The sequence below is a fragment of the Oncorhynchus keta genome, chromosome 1 (assembly GCF_023373465.1).
Source record: "Oncorhynchus keta strain PuntledgeMale-10-30-2019 chromosome 1, Oket_V2, whole genome shotgun sequence".
NCBI lineage: Eukaryota > Metazoa > Chordata > Actinopteri > Salmoniformes > Salmonidae > Oncorhynchus > Oncorhynchus keta.
Genome location: NC_068421.1, coordinates 54,836,565 through 54,855,453, shown reverse-complemented (window position 1 = coordinate 54,855,453; position 18,889 = coordinate 54,836,565). Strand labels below are relative to the sequence as shown.

Sequence of the window (18,889 nt, the reverse complement as noted above, 5' to 3'; positions counted from 1 at the left end):
AATTTCTGGTGAGTATGCAGGCCATGGAAGAACTGGGACATTTTCCAGGAATGGTGTACAGATCCTTGCGACATGAGGCCTTTACATTATTATGCTGAAACATGAGGTGATGGCGGCAGATGAATGGCATGACAATGGGCCTCAGGATCTTGTCACAGTGTATCTGTGCATTCAAATTGCCATTGATGAAATGCAATTATGTTCGTTGTCCATAGCTTATGCCTGCCCATACCATAAACCCACCACTACCATGGAACACTAAATTCACACCGTTGGCATCCAAACCACTCACCTACATGACGCCATACACGTGTGCTGCGGTTGTGATGCAGTTAATGGTAGAGAGATTAACATTCAATTCTCTAATTTCAGCTCATGAAACATGGGCCAACACTTTACATGTTGCATTTATATGTTTGTGCAGTGTACATTGCTGTAGCTATAACGGTACTGGTTTGTTTATTTTCCATGGCTTCCCCCCCCAACAATTATTTTCTGGAGCTACAGTTGAATGGAATCCACAATTGCATACTCGATATGTTACTCAACTTCCTGCCATAATTGGTGATACAGATGCAAGTGTAGAGCTCTTGAAAAAGCAAAATTCCAGTTAAAGTGAAATTAGGTAATTTGTCACGCGGTCTAGTTATTTGGCATGATTGATCATCTTGTGTGATGGGCAGAGATACATGTACAAATTGAAATAGCTATAACGGTGGTGGTTTGTTTCTTTTCAATGTATTTTCCTTTACAATTATTTTATTGAACTTGTTGCTATTGTGTGAGGTATGTTTGTATCGCCAAAGCACAAAGCGGATCTCAGGATGAAAGCAATACAATTACGTTGTTTTTACACATATATATGTTTGCTGCATATATTCTCTGTTGCCAAGACGACCGTGATTGGGAGTCCCATATAGCGTCGCACAATTGGTGCGAGTTAGGTTTTGGCCGGTGTTTGGTTAAAAAATTCGTGAGGGTTTGGCCGGTGTAGGCCGTCATTGTAAATAACAATTTGTTCTTAACTAACGTGCCTAGTTTAAGGTAAAATATATAAACCTACATAACCCAGAGTCCATACCGTCAATCAGGAAATGACGTGTATGCGCATGCGTTGAGTTCCTTTACTTCCAAAACAACACGCGTGCTGTTCAAAGATGTCCGCGCCTATGGAAATAGTTCTGAGTGCCGATTCGGCTGGACAGCTATGGAACTGTGCCGTTTTGGAACTCCATTCGGGCACAAATCTCTTGGCCTATCGAGGTGGCAATACTTCTTCGAGGTCACTCACAGTTTTGAATGGAGAGTACATCCTCGGAGCCCAACTCGGGAAAAACTTCATCAACGTGTGGGAAATCCAGAGAAAGGTAGCTAGGTAACGTTGGCTAGCTTGCTAGGTAACGTTGGCTAGCTTGCTAGGGGCGCGAAAGCTGTTCATAGCTCTCTGGAGATAATGCTCTGAAAGGTCTCTGGACATAGCTAGCTAACGTTACATATGGCTAGCTTGTTTGTATGTCTGTCCGGTTAGTTTAGCAAGGTGGCTAAGGTTATTCATTGTGAAACGTGTTTTCTGTCGTTGGCTAGATACGGATAGAAGATGGGCCTAACTATTACACATGGGATGAATGCACGATTTTTTAAAACGAAGGACACATGGAGTGTCACTTAATCAGTGATAGAGATGACCAGTTGTGATGTTCAATTCTAGTCCTGAATCACAAGGTATACAGGCCTTTGGCTTTGTTCTAGTCCAGCACTAACACACCTCATTCATCTAATCAACAGTTTATCAGGTGCATTAGGACTGGACTGGAACATTTATTCTGCACACCATGGGGGTCTCCGGGCTTGAAGAATATTGGGGCAGTGATGTACACCATAGTACTATAATGACAATACAGTCAATACTGTCAAAATAAAGGAAACACTTGAGTAAATGAGGGCTACAAAGTACATTGAAAACTGGTGCTTCAACACCGGTCTTGCTCCTGGGTTAATTAAGCAATTAACATATCATTCTTAGGGTGATGTATAAAACATGCATAGCTGCCCATTATTTTGTCTACCATGGCTAGAATAAGATATGTGACTTTGAAAGAGGGGTCTCAAAGAAGCATAGGGGGTTTAAAGGTTGTATGTGTCAATCACCAGGTCTCAACCCAACTGAACCCCCATGGGAGATTCTGTAGCACCTGAGACAGCTTGTGAAACTGTTGTGGTGAATATAAGACCCAATTTAAGTTGTTTCCTTTATTTTGGCAGACACCTGTACATTCATGGTGTGGAATGATGTGTACATTACTTTTTATGTGAACTATATTGTTCCAGTGGGTGAACAAGATGTGGGGGTCATATTAAAATGCTGACATTTGTTTTATCTGTAGAATGAAGCAAACATGTTTTTGTGGCAGTAGTCTCAAAGGTTGCCTGAATTAATGAATATCTATAGAATTAGATGCAAATACCGGCATTGGCTACAAAGGTAATGGAACTAAATATCCCATTCCGATGTAGGCTGACATGCATCAAACATGTACATCTTTTTTATTTCAGGATCAGCTGCAGCAGAAAATTGTGTGCCCTGGGATTGTGACATGCTTGACTGCATCCCCCAATGGCCTGTACTTGGTGGCAGGCATTGCTGATGCCATCTACTTATGGGAGGTGAGACATATGTGACCGGCCGCCTCGATCCGGTCTTATGTAGCGGCATTTGAAATTGTGTTTTTTACATTGGATAAAAGTAGAGACTAAGCTAGAAAGTGGTATATCATACACTGCAGTTGACTAACAATTTAAGTCATTCTGCTTTAAAGTTGATAAACTTGTAACTCCACTTTTGAGAAAATGGCCCATCAATGTTTTGGAACACTTACTGGAGAGCTCTTTGTTGTCTACACCCATTCAGCATCATCACTCTTAAGCCTTAGCCCCACCCATCTCTTTATGGATTCACATGAGGTAATTTGCTAAACAGAGTGATTACTAAACAGCCAAAGACTTCAAGACTAAAAGTGGTGACAGTAGTAGCCTACAATAAGGAAAAACACCAACTAAAAATACACTTGATCTTGGCCTATATCCTAATCTGATTTTGGTGCAGGTCATATTCTTCACGTTACCATCTCTGGTAAACACACACTATATAAAATAAAAAGTTGAGTTGTCACATTCACAGGATACAGAAGGTGTACACACAGCAATATCAAAAACGGATAGTGTCCAGATAGAAATATATTATAATTATTAGATGGCGCTTACCTGACACGCTTGTCTAAATTGATGGATCATGTAAAGGAAATGCTATAACCCCCCCCAAGCCACATTTCGTTAATGGATGGGTCACTATTGTCTAGACATATGCACATGTTCATGAAATACTATAGATGTCCATAATCATCCCAAGACACACTTGGCTAACTTGATGGGTCATGTAATCATCTGGTGAAGTGTTTTTAGACATGCAGTCTTTTTTTATTTTGTTTAGACATGCACTAGTAGCTAGCTAGCTGAACAATGAACCAGCATAATCCCAACTCCTTCTACTATTACCAACCAATACAAACATTGTCATAGCTGTAGTGTGAATCTGCAGGTAGCTAAAGCTAACCAACCAGGTTCAATGTTTGCTAACATTAGACTATAACTAAATCTGATTTGAATAATATTACTACACAGATCATACACGTAACGTTAGCTAGCTAGCGAGCCAGCAAGCTAATGTTCGCTAGCTAGCGAACAGTCCGCTTTAACCTGCAATGAAAACGACTTTCTGAAAAAACGTATATATCTGAAAATGTAGCTAGACTCTTACCCGTATAAATGGATGAATGCTTCACAGCAGACTGAACTGTTTAATTCCGTTTTGATTGTAGCTACATCTTGTTTGGCCAGTGTTTTGTCAAGTCACTCTGGTTCACACTGACCGTGGTGTGTGCAGAAAGTAGAAAATCACTTTTTCCAACTGATCTCTCAATAGTGCTGCTAAATTCAGGGTAGCAATGTTGAGAAAATTTGCCAAACTTTTGTATTTCTCGATGGTTGTTATATATTTCAAAAATGGCGTGGTAGAAAGGACTATCAACACATACTGAGAAGTTCACGTTATAAACAGAAGCATGCTACGTGGCAGACCAATCCAAACTCACCTCCCTGCATTTCCAGCCCATCCATTATCTCAGCCAATAATGGCTAGCGGGAAGGTTCCCTCTTTTTCCGTGGCTAAACCAACTAGGCTCGTAATTTAACAATTTTACTTGTATTTATGGATGGAATACAAGTTTGTTATTAAGGCACATGAAAGTTCACATGTTCCAGAAGGCATTTCTGCCCCAAAAATACATTTTTATAAAAAATGTTTGACTTTCAAATACATCCTGTGAAGTAATGTCGTGACATACACCTAGTTTCCTGAAATGAGTCACATATACAACATCAGCAAAAGGGATGTCATAGTTATTCAAATTCACATTTGACTTTAAGTTGTGTAATGTGTATGGAATGACTACGCTATGGCTGACATGTATACTCTTCTCCTCAATGCATTTGTACTACTTTGAGGATAACATTATCGGTCCTGGACTGAAGTTGTGAGGAAGCTTCAGCTAGGCCTAACGTTTGCCCTAAGGAGCTGCTGTTAGTATCAGCAAGGTCACCTTTGCATCACCAGTTTCAAACTACTTTATGTCCTCACCATAGACTGTTTTTTTTAATGAGATGTGAGGAGATTACTCTTATGAATTGTAATTTTATTCACATATTTAGTGACTGTAAATCCTTAATTTGCTGTTTGATTTCCTCAACATCTGTGTTTGACGGATCAATAAACACAAGTTATAGCTTAGGTTTTTTTCAGCTTTCCAAATTGAAAGTGGGGTTTCTCATTATCTATCATTTGATTGTAACAGCATGACTCTCATAAGGCGATACTCCATTGGTCAGTGAAATAGATGTTCATACAGTGATAAAATTAACTTCTCTCTCGGCTAAGTGGCATTTGATATTAATGAAATTGTCATTCTAGGTTTCCTCTGGGAATTTGCTGGCCATCTTGAGCCGCCATTACCAAGACCTGACCTGCCTACGCTTCAGTGACGACAGCAGCCATTTCATCTCAGGAGGCAAAGACAACCTGGCACTGGTCTGGAGTCTAGCCAGGTACAAACAGCTCTTACACTGGAGTGTGTTAATTACGCCGACACTGTTTAAACCATTTTCTCCAAACACTGTTGAGTAGGCTTGGACGGTATCCAGATTGTCATACCTTCATACTGAACTTGTGCCATACCTGAATATTCATTAATACCCGCTCTGAACACAAGGGGTGCTGTTTGAAACCCCGCTGATACTCTGATTAATCCTAAGGTTAGCAATGCTAACAAGTACATGTAAAATCTCATAGACAATGCTAACTAAATGCTAACACATTTTGTCATTTCTGACCTAAAATACAGTGGGGCAAAAAATAATTTAGTCAGCCACCAATTGTGCAAGTTCTCCCACTTAAAAAGATGAGAGGCCTGTAATTTTCATCATAGGTACACTTCAACTATGACAGACAAAATGAGAAGAAAAAAAATCCAGAAAATCACATTGTAGGATTTTTAATGAATTTATTTGCAAATTATGGTGGAAAATAAGTATTTGGTCAATAACAAAAGTTTCTCAATACTTTGTTATATACCCTTTGTTGGCAATGACAAGAGGTCAAACGTTTTCTCTAAGTCTTCACAAGGTTTTCACACACTGTTGCTGGTATTTTGGCCAATTCCTCCATGCAGATCTCCTCTAGAGCAGTGATGTTTTGGAGCTGTTGCTGGGCAACACTGACTTTCAACTCCCTCCAAAGATTTTCTATTGGGTTAAGATCTGGAGACTGGCTAGGCCACTCCAGGACCTTGAAATGCTTCTTACGAAGCCACTCCTTCGTTGCCCGGGCGGTGTGTTTGGGATCATTGTCATGCTGAAAGACCCAGCCACGTTTCATCTTCAATGCCCTTGCTGATGATGGAAGGAGGTTTTCACTCAAAATCTCACGATACACAGCCCCATTCATTCTTTCCTTTACACGGATCAGTCGTCCTGGTCCCTTTGCAGAAAAACAGCCCCAAAGCATGATGTTTCCACCACCATGCTTCACACTAGGTATGGTGTTCTTTGGATGCAACTCAGCATTCTTTGTCCTCCAAACACGACGAGTTGAGTTTTTACCAAAAAGTTATATTTTGGTTTCATCTGACCATTTGACATTCACCCAATCTTCTCCTGGATCATCCAAATGCTCTCTAGCAAACTTCAGACGGGCCTGGACATGTACTGGCTTAAGCATGGGGACACGTCTGGCACTGCAGGATTTGAGTCCCTGGCGGCGTAGTGTGTTACTGATGGTAGGCTTTGTTACTTTGGTCCCAGCTCTCTGCAGGTCATTCACTAGGTCCCCCCGTGTGGTTCTGGGATTTTTGCTCACCATTCTTGTGATCATTTTGGCCCCACGGGGTGAGATCTTGAGTGGAGCCCCAGATCGAGGGAGATTATCAGTGGTCTTGTATGTCTTCCATTTCCTAATAATTGCCCCCACAGTTGATTTCATCAAACCAAGCTGCTTACCTATTGCAGATTCAGTCTTCCCAGCCTGGTGCAGGTCTACAATTTTGTTTCTGGTGTCCTTTGACAGCTCTTTGGTCTTGGCCATAGTGGAGCTTGGAGTGTGACTGTTTGAGGTCGTGGACAGGTGTCTTTTATACTGATAACAAGTTCAAACAGGTGCCATTAATACAGGTAACGAGTGGAGGACAGAGGAACCTCTTAAAGAAGAAGTTACAGGTCTGTGAGAGCCAGTAATCTTGCTTGTTTGTAGGTGACCAAATACTTATTTTCCACCATAATTTGCAAATAAATTCATAAAAAATCCTACAATGTGATATTCTGGATTTTTTTTTCTCATTTTGTCTGTCATAGTTGAAGTGTACCAATGATGAAAATTACAGGCCTCATCTTTTTAAGTGGGAGAACTTGCACAATTGGTTACTCTAGGTCAGCTGTTACTGTATACAAGTAACTAAAAAAAATGCTCCACAGTTTGCTGCACCCGCAAAACAAATATCAGCCAGTGAGGCTCTTGATCCAGGAGGGGATTCTCTGCTGTTCGCAAGCAAATGCTTGATTTGGAAGAAGCTAACCACTTAGCCAGATAGCTAACTAGCTACTAAATTAGCAAACCGGATGCACAACTGTAGATCATTTAGCACATTTTAGACAGTTAACTTCGTAGTTAGTTTATAAGATATCTAGCTGGCAAACATTTATTTGTGAATTCCGTACGGTAATTAGATCACCTGGCGCATGCTGCACAACAATGAGTGACTCGCATGGTTCCTGTCTCTCATCGTTGTGTGCCTGTAAACAAACACCACATGACGTGGCTGGGGACTACCGTAATATTCCTAATGTGACCAGTGAAATGAAGAACGCAATGAATGAAAAGTATGAAAATGTATGCACTCACTACTTACTGTAAGTCGCTCTGGATAAGAGTGTCTGCTAAATGTAAAATGTTAATCTCCTAATGTATTGTACAAGTTGACTGCAGGTATTTACAAATATTCACATTTATTTAAAAAACTTTAAAGAAATTGATTCAATGGTATTGAATCTCGCTGCTGGGGGGGGACCATGGTTACTTGATGACAGTGGCAGAGGTAAGAGAGGATTTCTGGCAGCTGATGAATAAAAAACGTATTTTTAATTCTGCCGGGAAGTGCTTTTATGATCCGAGAGATAACAAGTTACACAATTTCCTCAGACTCTCATCAGATTGTCCAAGGTAACTAATTAGCTAGCTTTGTAATCCTCTAAGTGTAGACAACCCTAATAATAGATGTGCAGTAGTATGTCATATTTCTTAACTAAGATATGCTAGCTAAATCATTTTAGGGGTTAATATAGAATTGGGCTAATATGTCAATGAGACCAAGAAATAAAATTCAACTGTCTTTGATTTTCAGATGAGTTTTAAAGGAAGAGAACATAATAAAATTCATGAATTTTGGAGTAGAATGTCCTTTAAAAAAGTCACCAGAAGTTACCTTCTCACAGTTGTTCAACAAAAAACATCTCCCCAGGAAGACTCCACCCATCTTGAAGTGTTTCGAAGCTGATGCACATCTACAGTGGCAAGAAAAAGTTTGACAACCCTTTTGGAATTACCTGGATTTCTGTAATTGGTCATAATTTGATCTGTTCTTCATCTAAGTCTCAACAATAGACACTTAAAACACTTAAACTAATAACACAATTATAAGTTTTGATATATTTATTGAACACACCGTGTAAACATTCACAGTGCACGGTGGAAAAAGTATGCGAGCCCTTGGATTTAATAACTGGTTGACCCTCCTTTGGCAGCAATAACCTCAACGTTTTCTGTAGTTGCGGATTAGACCTTCACAATGGTCAGGAGGAATTTTTGACCATTCCTCCTTGCAAAAATGTTTCAGTTCAGCAATATTCTTGGGATGGTGTGAACCCCTCTCTTGAGGTCATGCCACAGCATCTTAATCGGGTTGAGGTCAGGAAGGTGTATTTTCCTCTGAAGCCATTTGTCGTTGTCCTGCACCTGAACTTCAATCCTGCAAAATGTATTGATAAACTTGAAATAATTTTTCCGTCGTTGATAGCAAGCGTTCCAGGCCCTGAGGCAGCAAAACAGCCCAAACCATTTTTAAAATATTTATTTATTTATTTCACCTTTATTTAATCAGGTAGGCTAGTTGAGAACAAGTTCTCATTTACAACTGCGACTTGGCCAAGATAAAGCATAACAGTGTGAACAGACAACAACAGTTACACATGGAGTAAACAATAAACAAGTCAATAACACAGTAGAAAAAGAGTCTATATACATTGTGTGCAAAAGGCATGAGGTGGTAGGCGAATAATAAAAAAAGATTAACACTGGAGTGATAAATGATCAGATGGTCATGTGCAGGTAGAGATACTGGTGTGCAAAAGAGCAGAAAAGTAAATAAATAAAAACAGTATGGGGATTAAGTAGGTAAATTGGGTGGGCTATTTAACGATGGACTGTACAGCTGCAGCGATCGGTTAGCTGCTCAGATAGCAGATGTTTAAAGTTGGTGAGGGAGATAAAAGTCTCCAACTTCAACAATTTTTGCAATTCGTTCCAGTCACAGGCAGCTGTGGAAGGAAAGGTGGCCGAATGAGGTGTTAGCTTTAAAGATTAAATGTTTTTTTTTTAACCTTTATTTTACTAGGCAAGTCAGTTAAGAACAAATTCTTATTTTCAATGACGACCTAGGAACAGTGGGTTAACTGCCTGTTCAGGGGCAGAATGACAGATTTGTACCTTGTCAGCTCGGGGATTTGAACTTGCAACCTGCCGGTTACTAGTCCAATGCCCTAACCACTAGGCTACCCTGCCGCCGATCAGTGAGATACACCTGCTGGAGCGCGTGCTACGGGTGGGTGTTGCCATCATTACCAGTTAACTGAGATAAGGCGGAACTTTATCTAGCATGGACTTGTAGATGACCTGGAGCCAGTGGGTCTGGCGACAAATATGTAGCGAGGGCCAGCCGACTAAAGCATACAGGTCGCAGTGGTGGGTGGTATAAGGTGCTTTAGTAACAAAACGGATGGCACTGTGATAAACTGCATCCAGTTTTCTGAGTAGAGTATTGGAAGCTATTTTGTAGATGACATCGCCAAAGTCGAGAATCGGTAGGATAGTCAGTTTTACTAGGGTAAGTTTGGCGGCGTGAGTGAAGGAGGCTTTGTTGTGGACTAGAAAGCCGACTAGATTTGATTTTAGATTGGAGATGTTTGATATGAGTCTGGAAGGAGAGTTTACAGTCTAGCCAGACACTTAGGTACTTATAGATGTCCACATATTCTAGGTCGGAACCATCTAGCCCAAACCATGATGCTCCCTCCACCATAATTTACAGTTGGGATGAGGTTTTGATGTTTGTGTGCTGTGCCTTTTTCTCCACACATAAGTTGTTTTGGAAGGAACAAACACTAACTTTAGTTTCATCAGTTTCAACTGTCCACAGAATATTTTTCCAGTAGTGCTGTGGAACATCCAGGTGCTCTTTTGCGATCTTCAGACGTGCAGCAATATTTTCTTTGGACAGCAATGTCTTCTTCCGTGGCGTCCTCTCATGAATACCATTCTTGTTTAGTGTGTTACGTATTGTAGACTCGTTAACATAGATGTTAGCATGTTCCAGAGATGTCTTTAGCTGACACTCTAGGATTCTTCTTAACCTCATTGGACATTCTTCGCTGTGCTATTGCAATCACCTTTGCAGGACGGTGACTCCTAGGGAGAGTATCAACTGCTGAATTTTCTCAATTTTATAGACTATTTTTCTTACCCTGGACTGATGAACATCAAGGCTTTTAGAGATCCTTTTGTAACCCTTTCTAGCTTTATGCAAGTCAACAATTCTTAGTCTTAGGTCTTCTGAGATCTCATTTGTTCGAAGCATTGTTCATATCAGGCAATGCTTCTTGTGAATAGCAAACTCAAATTGATTTTTTTTTCATAGGGCAGGGCAGCTCTAACCAACATCTCCAATCTTGTCTCATTGATTGGACTCCAATTAGCCTTTGGAGAAGTCATTAGCCTAGGGGTTCACATACTTTTTCCAACCTACACTGTGAATGTTTAAATTATGTATTCAATATAGACAAGAAAAATACAATAATTGGTGTGTTATTAGTTTAAGCACACTGTTTTTCTATTGTTGTGACTTAAAATTGGATCTGATCTTCATATATGACCAATTTCCGCTAGTGGGACAACTTCTGGTGAAATTGGAGGGCGCGCAATTCAAATAAATGATTGATATTAAACATTTAGGTACGTACAAGTGTCTGATATCGGTTGAAAGCTTAAATTATTTTTAATGTAACTGCACTGTCCGATTTACATTAGCTATAACAGCGAAAGCATGCAATGTGATTGTTTGAGGACGGCGCCCCACATGAAAATATTTTTCCACTGGCAACTGTTTAATAAATTCACAAATAGCTCGTGCAAACATGAATTTCCAAGACTGTGTCCCTGCACTAAAACTGATATTTCTTATTAATTTTGGAAGTTACAAGTCTGAAACCTTGAATATAGATTGCTGACACTCTGTGGAAGCCATGGGAATTGCATCCTGGGAGCTAGAATTCAGTATGCCCTTATACTTGCCATTGTAAGAGCATGGTCTCTTTCTCAAAAAAAAAGGTGGTTGGTTTTTCTTTGGATTTTCTCCTACCCTATCTATTGTGTTATATTCTCCTACATTATTTGAACATTTCTACAAACTTCAAGGTTTTTCTTTCCAATGGTACCAATTCTATGCATATTCTGGCTTCAGGGCTTGAGCAACAGGCAGTTTACTTTGGACACGTCATTCAGGTGGAAATTGAGAAAAATGGGGCCTAGCGCTAAGAAGTTTCAATTAAACCTCATCTGAAAATTGATGACGGTTGAATTTTATTTCTTGGTCTCAATGACATATTAGGCCAATTCTATATTAACCCCTAAAATGATTTAGCTAGCGTATCTTAGTTAAGAAATATTACATACTACTGCACTTCTATTATTAGGCTTGTCTACACAATTACAAAGCTAGCTAATTAGTTACCTTCGACATTCTGATGAGAATCTGAGTAAAATGTGTAACTTGTCACTCTTAAAAGCGACTTCTCGGCAGAATACATTTTTTTGGTGTTTTTTTTTGTTAAATCAGCTGCCAGAAATCCTTTCTTACCTGTCGCTTGTCATCAAGTAACTGGGGGCAAATGGAATTGTTCTCTCAATGTAGTTTTTACATTTCTACATTACTGACTCACGGTTGGACGCACCTGGCTTTGACGTGACGGGTGACGCTTGGTTAGGCTTATACTATTGACACTTACGCTGCTGTATTTCAGGCTATGTTATCCAGTGCGACATAATCACATTTTGTGCTTGCCAAATCGAGAGAACATTAAATGGGTTCCACTGCTTTCTCTGAACCTTCAACAAAAAGGGGACAAAAACCCAATTGTAATTTTTATCACAAGCCCATCCTTAGGATCTGAATATTTAAGGAGCTTCTGATCTCTTAATCTTAGTGAAAAATTGGATTAGTGCTTTGGTAATTGGCAGGCAGATCAATAAACTGGTTTACTGAGTTTGAGTATTTAATCAAGAAGATGTGTAAGCTATGACACACTGACAGCTACTCCTCTTATTTACATTTTTGGAATGGACTGTTATTGGAGGAATAAAAGGCTTAACTATTTTGAGAACAAAGTGTACAGACTGGATGTGAGTTGAATTGTGCTAAAACTTTGTAATGCTCTACGTCTTTCAATTGCTTATGATCTTATTTTAATTAGTTGGTGAATAAAGATGGCATTGAATGATGTTCATCAAACCAAACCAAAAAAATGTGTTTACAGGGAATGGATAGGCCTCTTCCATTCAATTCAAGCACTGGACCAATGTCCAACCTATGTTTTGGCAGAGTTGGAGAACATCTATACTGATCATACTGACAGCACAGACAGACTGATCTACAAATCACCTTGCAAATCACCTGAGTTCAGTCAGGGAACTCAGTGATTCACTATTTTCATTTAGTTTCTGGGGTTGAATGGTACTGAAGTAGGCCTAACTCTTCTCCAGTAGGTGGCAATGTGAGACTTCCATTACCAGTGCCTGTCAGCACTAAAGGGGAATGGAAATGTACAGGTTGTGGTAAACAAGATAGCAAATGTAAACCTGTTATTTTCCCTTTCCCTCAGACAGTAGGTTTGCTAATTTAAATGGAATTGGTCAAATTTAGACGGAGGAAGGCTGTCGAACTACCTGGCAGTGAAATAAGGGATTGCTTTGGATTTACAGTGAATGTATGACAGTCTGCTTTCCAAAGTAATACAGTGTCTTTTTCTAGTAGAGCATGTTATTATATTGCCAATGCATATCAAGGGAAGCAGCCAAAACAATTTGTAAATTCTACTAAAGAAATAGTGTCAACCGTATGGCCCAGTATACAACCGTATGGCCCAGTATTTCAAATGAGATTTGCCGTTGTATAATTACCTATATCAACAGTCCACATCAGGCGGAGCTTTTGACATCTCAATTCCAAATAGCTTTTGCTGTATCAAAGTTCTTGATTGGTCCTCCTCTTACAACGCACTACCTATGTTGCAACCATTTCCCCCTCAAAGCATAGGCTTTGTGGTGTATAATCAAGAGTCCTGAAGCTGTACTTGCAGTTGAAAATAAATAATTGCTTTATAAGTCTAAACTGTTATTTTGCCCTTGCAGGTCTGCTCCTGTAATGCCAAACAAATGATGTAGCCCCACACAAGTGTGTTTAATCCGCTCATTAAAACCTCTTAAATGTGAAGGGCCTATATTTGGGGACCCTATGTGATAAAAAAATATATATATATATATATATATATATATATATATATATATATATACATTCAGTCTGTTATGAGAACAGTAGCCCCTATCTGGGAAAGCTGAGTATCTTGGCTATTGATCAGTGCCTTCAAATCTTTGACTTACTGCCATATATATATGGGGATACAAATTTATAAGGGCAGGCTGAGCCAATTACCTAATTTCAAGATGGCTGCTACCTACATTCCGGTTAGCATTGTGAAGTATAAATGGAAAAAACACAATGTATTGATACACACCAAAATTTGGGGCTCCACAGATAATTAGGATATCTTATTTGTCTGCCTGTGACCTACCATTATTGATCACCAACCCCAAGAGTATCTTTTAAAATGTATTTGAAGTTTTCAACAAACGGCGAACAACTTACAAGGTAAGCTTCAATTTGGTCTGTGTTTGAGGTAAAGCTGCATGGGGAGAATCAAATGAATCCTTAGATTAGCAATGGGCTAGATTTGTTCCTACCAATGTTATCTGATGTATGACTTAATGGCAACATCCAATGTCCACCGAGTGACTTATCCTTGCGTATCAAAAATATGTTGCCTGCTAATGCTCTGTAGGCATGCATGTCCCCGGACACCACCGTAATGTTTGAAAGAGGTTGGTGTTGTAGAAATACATTTTTTATAGTGAACAATAACATTTAAGCACATCCAGTGTGCAAAAACAGTGCAATTACCACATTCGGACACTTTGGAGAGGTTGAAAGGACACCTGGATACCCCCATAACACCACTACAATGTTTGGGTGTGGGTGATGTGGTTGAAATTGTGTTTTTATGCTGAACAAATAGCATTTAGGGATTGCAAATATGTATATACATTTTGCAAATATGTATATAAATATATACATATTTGCAATCCCTAAATGCTATTTGTTCAGCATAAAAACACATTTGTACCTTGTCAGCTCGGTATTCGATCTGGCAACCTTTCGATTACTGGCCCAACACTCTAACCAATAGGCTGCCTCCCGCTCCAATTTACCGACATATGCCACTTTGGAAAGGTTTAGGGAAAACTGGAAACGTCACCTGACACAACTTACCAAAACATCTGCCATTTCTAGTTAACTCTGTCAATTATATATTTTTTGTCTGATATTGTTCATGTTGTGGAAGCCATCTGTTCCCAGTTCTAGTCATCAATAATTCAGTAATAGCTTGCAAATTTAAAGATGACTTTCAAAATATAATAAATGTTATTTTGTGTGTGCTTGATCTTGTGTATTCTGATGTATGTATTTGTAAATATTATGGATCCCCATTAGCTGCTGCCAAAGCAACTTTCTCATAATCTCCTAATGTCGTCTTTTCAAATATACCAAGTTTTTGCATGTCAGAATCATGTAGTTACACATGACTAGCAGTTACTTTTGGGTACGTCTACAGTGCCTTCGGAAAGTATTCAGACCCCTTGACTTGATCCACATTTTGTAACATTACAGCCTTAAAACAATTTAATAATTTTTTTTCGCAACTCAATCCAAACACTATCCCATAATGACAAAGCTAAAACAGGTTTTTAGAAACACTTGATAATAAAAACTGAAATATCACATATACATATGTTTTCAGACCCTTTACTCAGTACTTTATTGAAGCACCTTTTAGCAGTGATTCCAGCATCGAGTCTTCATGGCACACCTGTATTTGGGACCATCTCCCATTCTTCTCTGCAGATCCTCTCAAGCCCTGTCAGGTTGGATGGGGAGTGTTGCTGCACAGCTTTTTTCCACTCTCTCCAGAGATGTTAGGTCGGGTTCAAGTCCGGGCTCTGGCTGGGCCACTCAAGGATATTCAGAAACTTGTCCCGAAGCCTCTCCTGAGTTGTCTTGGCTGTGCGCATAGTGTCGTTGTCCTGTTGGAAGGTGAACCTTTGCCCCAGTCTGAGAGCTTTGGAGCAGGTTTTCATCAAGTATCTCTCTGTACTTTGCTCTGTTAATCTTTGCCTCGATCCTGACTGGTCTCCCAGTCCCTGCTGCTGAAAATCTCCTGAGTGGTGCAGTGGTCTAAGGCACTGCATTCCAGCACTAGTTGTGTCACTACACAACTAACACTACAAATCCTGGTTCAATTCCAGGCTATGTTGCAGCCGGCCACAACCCGGTGACCCATGAGGCGGCGCACAATTGGCCGAGCGTCGTCCGAGTTAGGGGAGGGTTTGGCCTGCCGGGATGCCCTTGTCCCATCGCGCTCTAGCGACTCCTGTGGCGGGCCGGTCGCATGCCCGCTGACACGGTCACCAGGCGTACGGTGTTTCTTCTGACACATTGGTGCGGCTGGCTTCCGGATTAAGCGGCATTGTGTCAAGAAGCAGTGCGGCTTGGTGGGGTCGTGTTTTGGAGGACGCATGGCTTTCGACCTTTGCCTTTCCTGAGTCCGTGTGGGAGTTGCAGCGACGGGACAAGACTGTAACTACCAATTTGATACCACGAAATTCGGGAGATGAAGGGAGTAAAAAAAACACAAAACAACCCCACAGTATGATGCTGCCACCCATGCTTTACCGTAAGGATGGTGCCAGGTTTCCTAGAGTAAAATCTTAGCCAAAAGGCACCTCTTGCCTGTTGAGACTATCTCCAAGCAGGCTGTCATGTGACTTCCGTCTGCTCACCTCCCCGACCAAGGCCCTTCTCCCCCGATTGCTCAGTTTGGCCAGGCTGCCAACTCTAAGAGTCTTCGTGGTTCCAAGCATCTTCCATTTAAGAATGATGGAGGCCACTGTGTTTTTGGGGACGTTCAATGCTGCAGACATGTTTTGGTACCGTTCCCCAGATCTGTGCCTCGACACAGTCCTGGCTCTGAGCTCTACAGACAATTCCTTCAACCCCATGGCTTGGTTTTTGCACTGACATGCACTGTCAACTGTGGGACCTTTGTTATATAGGCAGGTGTGTGCGCTTTTCCAAATCATGTCCAATCAATTGAATCTACCATAGGTGGACTCCAATCACGTTGTAGAAACATCTCAGGGATGATCAGTGGAAACAGGATGCATCTGAGTTCAATTTGGAGTCTCAGCAAAAGGGCTGAATAAATCGAATCAAATTTTATTTGTCACATGCGCCAAATACAACAGGTGTACAGTGAAATGCTTACTTACAAGCCCTTAACCAACAATGCATTAAGAAGTTAACACCTTGTTCTTCTTAAGTAAAACATTAAGAATAAAAGTAACATACTTAAAACAGCAGCAATAAAATAGCAGTAGCGAGGCTATATACAGGGGGTACCAGTACAGAGTCAATGTGCGGGGGCACCAGTTAGTTGAGGTCATTGAGGTAACATGTACATGTAGGTAGAGGTAAAGTGACTATGTATAGATTGTTAACAGAGTAGCAGAAGGGTAAAAAGAGGGGTTCGGGTAGCCCTTTTGATTAGCTGTTTAGGAGTCATATAGCTTGGGGGTGGAAGCTGTTAAGAAGTCTTTTGGACCTAGACTTGGCGCTCTGGTCCCGCTTGCCGTGTGGTATAGAGAACAGTCTGACTTGGTTGGCTGGAGTCTTTGGCAATTTTTAGGGCCTTCCTCTGACACCGCATCATGGTATCGAGGTCCTGCATGGTGGGAAGCTTGGACCCAGTGATGTACTTGGCCATACCCACTACCCTCTGTCGTGCCTTGCGGTCGGAACCCGAGCTCTCGATGGTGCAGCTGTAGAACCTTTTGAGGATCTGAGGACGCGTGCCAAATCCTTTCAGTCTCCTAAGTCTTTGTCGTGCCCAGTTTATGACGGTCTTGGTGTGTTTGGACCATGACCATGATGATGACTGGCTCTAACCAGAATAGAATGAGTGGGAGGCCCTGGTGCACAACTGAGCAAGAGGACAAGTACATTAGTGTTTAGTTTGAGAAACAGACGCCTCACAAGTCCTCAACTTGGCAGCTTCATTTTAATAGTACCAGCAAAACACCAGTCTCAACGTCAACAGTGACGAGGCGACTCTGGGATGCTGGCCTTCTAAACAGAGTTACAAGGAAAAAGCCATATCTCAGGCTTGCCAATAAAATGAAAATATTAAGATGGGCAAAAGAACAGACACTGGACAGAGGAACTCTGCCTAGAAGGCCAGCGTCCTAGAATCACCTCTCCACTGTTGATGTTGAGACTGGTGTTTTTGCAGGTACATTTACATTTACATTTAAGTCATTTAGCAGACGCTCTTATCCAGAGCGACTTACAAATTGGTGCATACACCTTATGACAACCAGTGGAACAGCCATTGAAACTGCCAGTTGAGGACTTGTGAGGCGTCTGTTTCTCAAACTAAACACTAATGTACTTGTCCTCTTGCTCAGTTGTGCACCGGGGCCTCCCACTCATTCTATTCAGGACAGCGGAGTCAATCACCACCTTCCGGAGACACCTGAAACCCCACCTCTTTAAGGAATACCTAGGATAGGATAAAGTAATCCTTCTCACCCCCCCCCTTAAAAGATTTAGATGCACTATTGTAAAGTGGCTGTTCCACTGGATGTTATAAGGTGAATGCACCAATTTGTAAGTCGCTCTGGATAAGAGCGTCTGCTAAATGACTTAAATGTAAATGTAAATTCTGGTTAGAGCCAGTTTGACATGTTCTGTGAAGGGAGCAGTACAAAGCGTTGTACGAGATCTTCAGTTTCTTGGAATAGCCTTAATTTCTCAGAACAAGAATAGACTGTGTTTCAGAAGAAAGGTCTTTGTTTCTGGCCATTTTGAGCCTGTAATTGAACCCACAAATGCTGATGCTCCAGATAGTCAACTAGTCTAAAGAAGGCCAGTTTTATTGCTTCTTTAATCAGTACAAGTTTTCAGTTGTGCGCCTATGTAGATATTCCATAATAAATCAGCCGTTTCCAGCTACAATAGTAATTTACAACATTAACAATGTTGACACTGTATTTCTGATCAATTTGTTATTTTAATGGACAACAATTAGCTTTTTTTTCAAAAACAAGGACATTTCTAAGTGACTCCAAACTTTTGAACGGTTGTGTACAGTGTCAAGAAAAAGTATGTGAACCCTTTGGAAATACCTGGATTTTTGCAGAAATTGGTCATCTGATCTTCATCTAGATCACAACAATAGACAAACACAGTCTGCTTAAACTAATAAAACACAAACAATTATATGTTTTCATGTCTTTATTGAACACACTGTGTTAACATTCACAGTGCAGAGTGGAAAAAGTATGTGAACTCTTGGATTTAATAACTGGTTGACCCTCCTTTGGCAGCATAACCTCGACCAAACGTTTTCTGTAGTTGCGGATCAGACCTGCACAACGGTCAGGAGGAATTTTGGACCATTCCTATTTACAATACTGTTTCAGTTCAGCAATATTATTGGGATGTCTGGTGTGAACTGCTCTTGAGGTCATGCCACAGGCATCTCAATCGGGTTGAGGTCTGGACTCTGA

At 40.6% G+C, this 18,889-nt stretch overlaps 1 protein-coding gene across 1 annotated transcript in view; it reads left to right on the top strand.

The window, feature by feature from the left end:
• Positions 1 to 66: 66 nt before the first annotated feature.
• The window catches only part of wdr18 (WD repeat domain 18), a 92,390-nt gene continuing 73,567 nt past the window's right edge, over positions 67 to 18,889 (top strand). Inside the window, exons 1-3 of the mRNA XM_035776935.2 lie at positions 67 to 1,367; positions 2,554 to 2,664; positions 5,024 to 5,157. Coding sequence (XP_035632828.1) covers positions 1,158 to 1,367; positions 2,554 to 2,664; positions 5,024 to 5,157 — 455 coding nt within the window. The 5' untranslated portion in view covers positions 67 to 1,157. The remainder of the gene's footprint in view (positions 1,368 to 2,553; positions 2,665 to 5,023; positions 5,158 to 18,889) is intronic.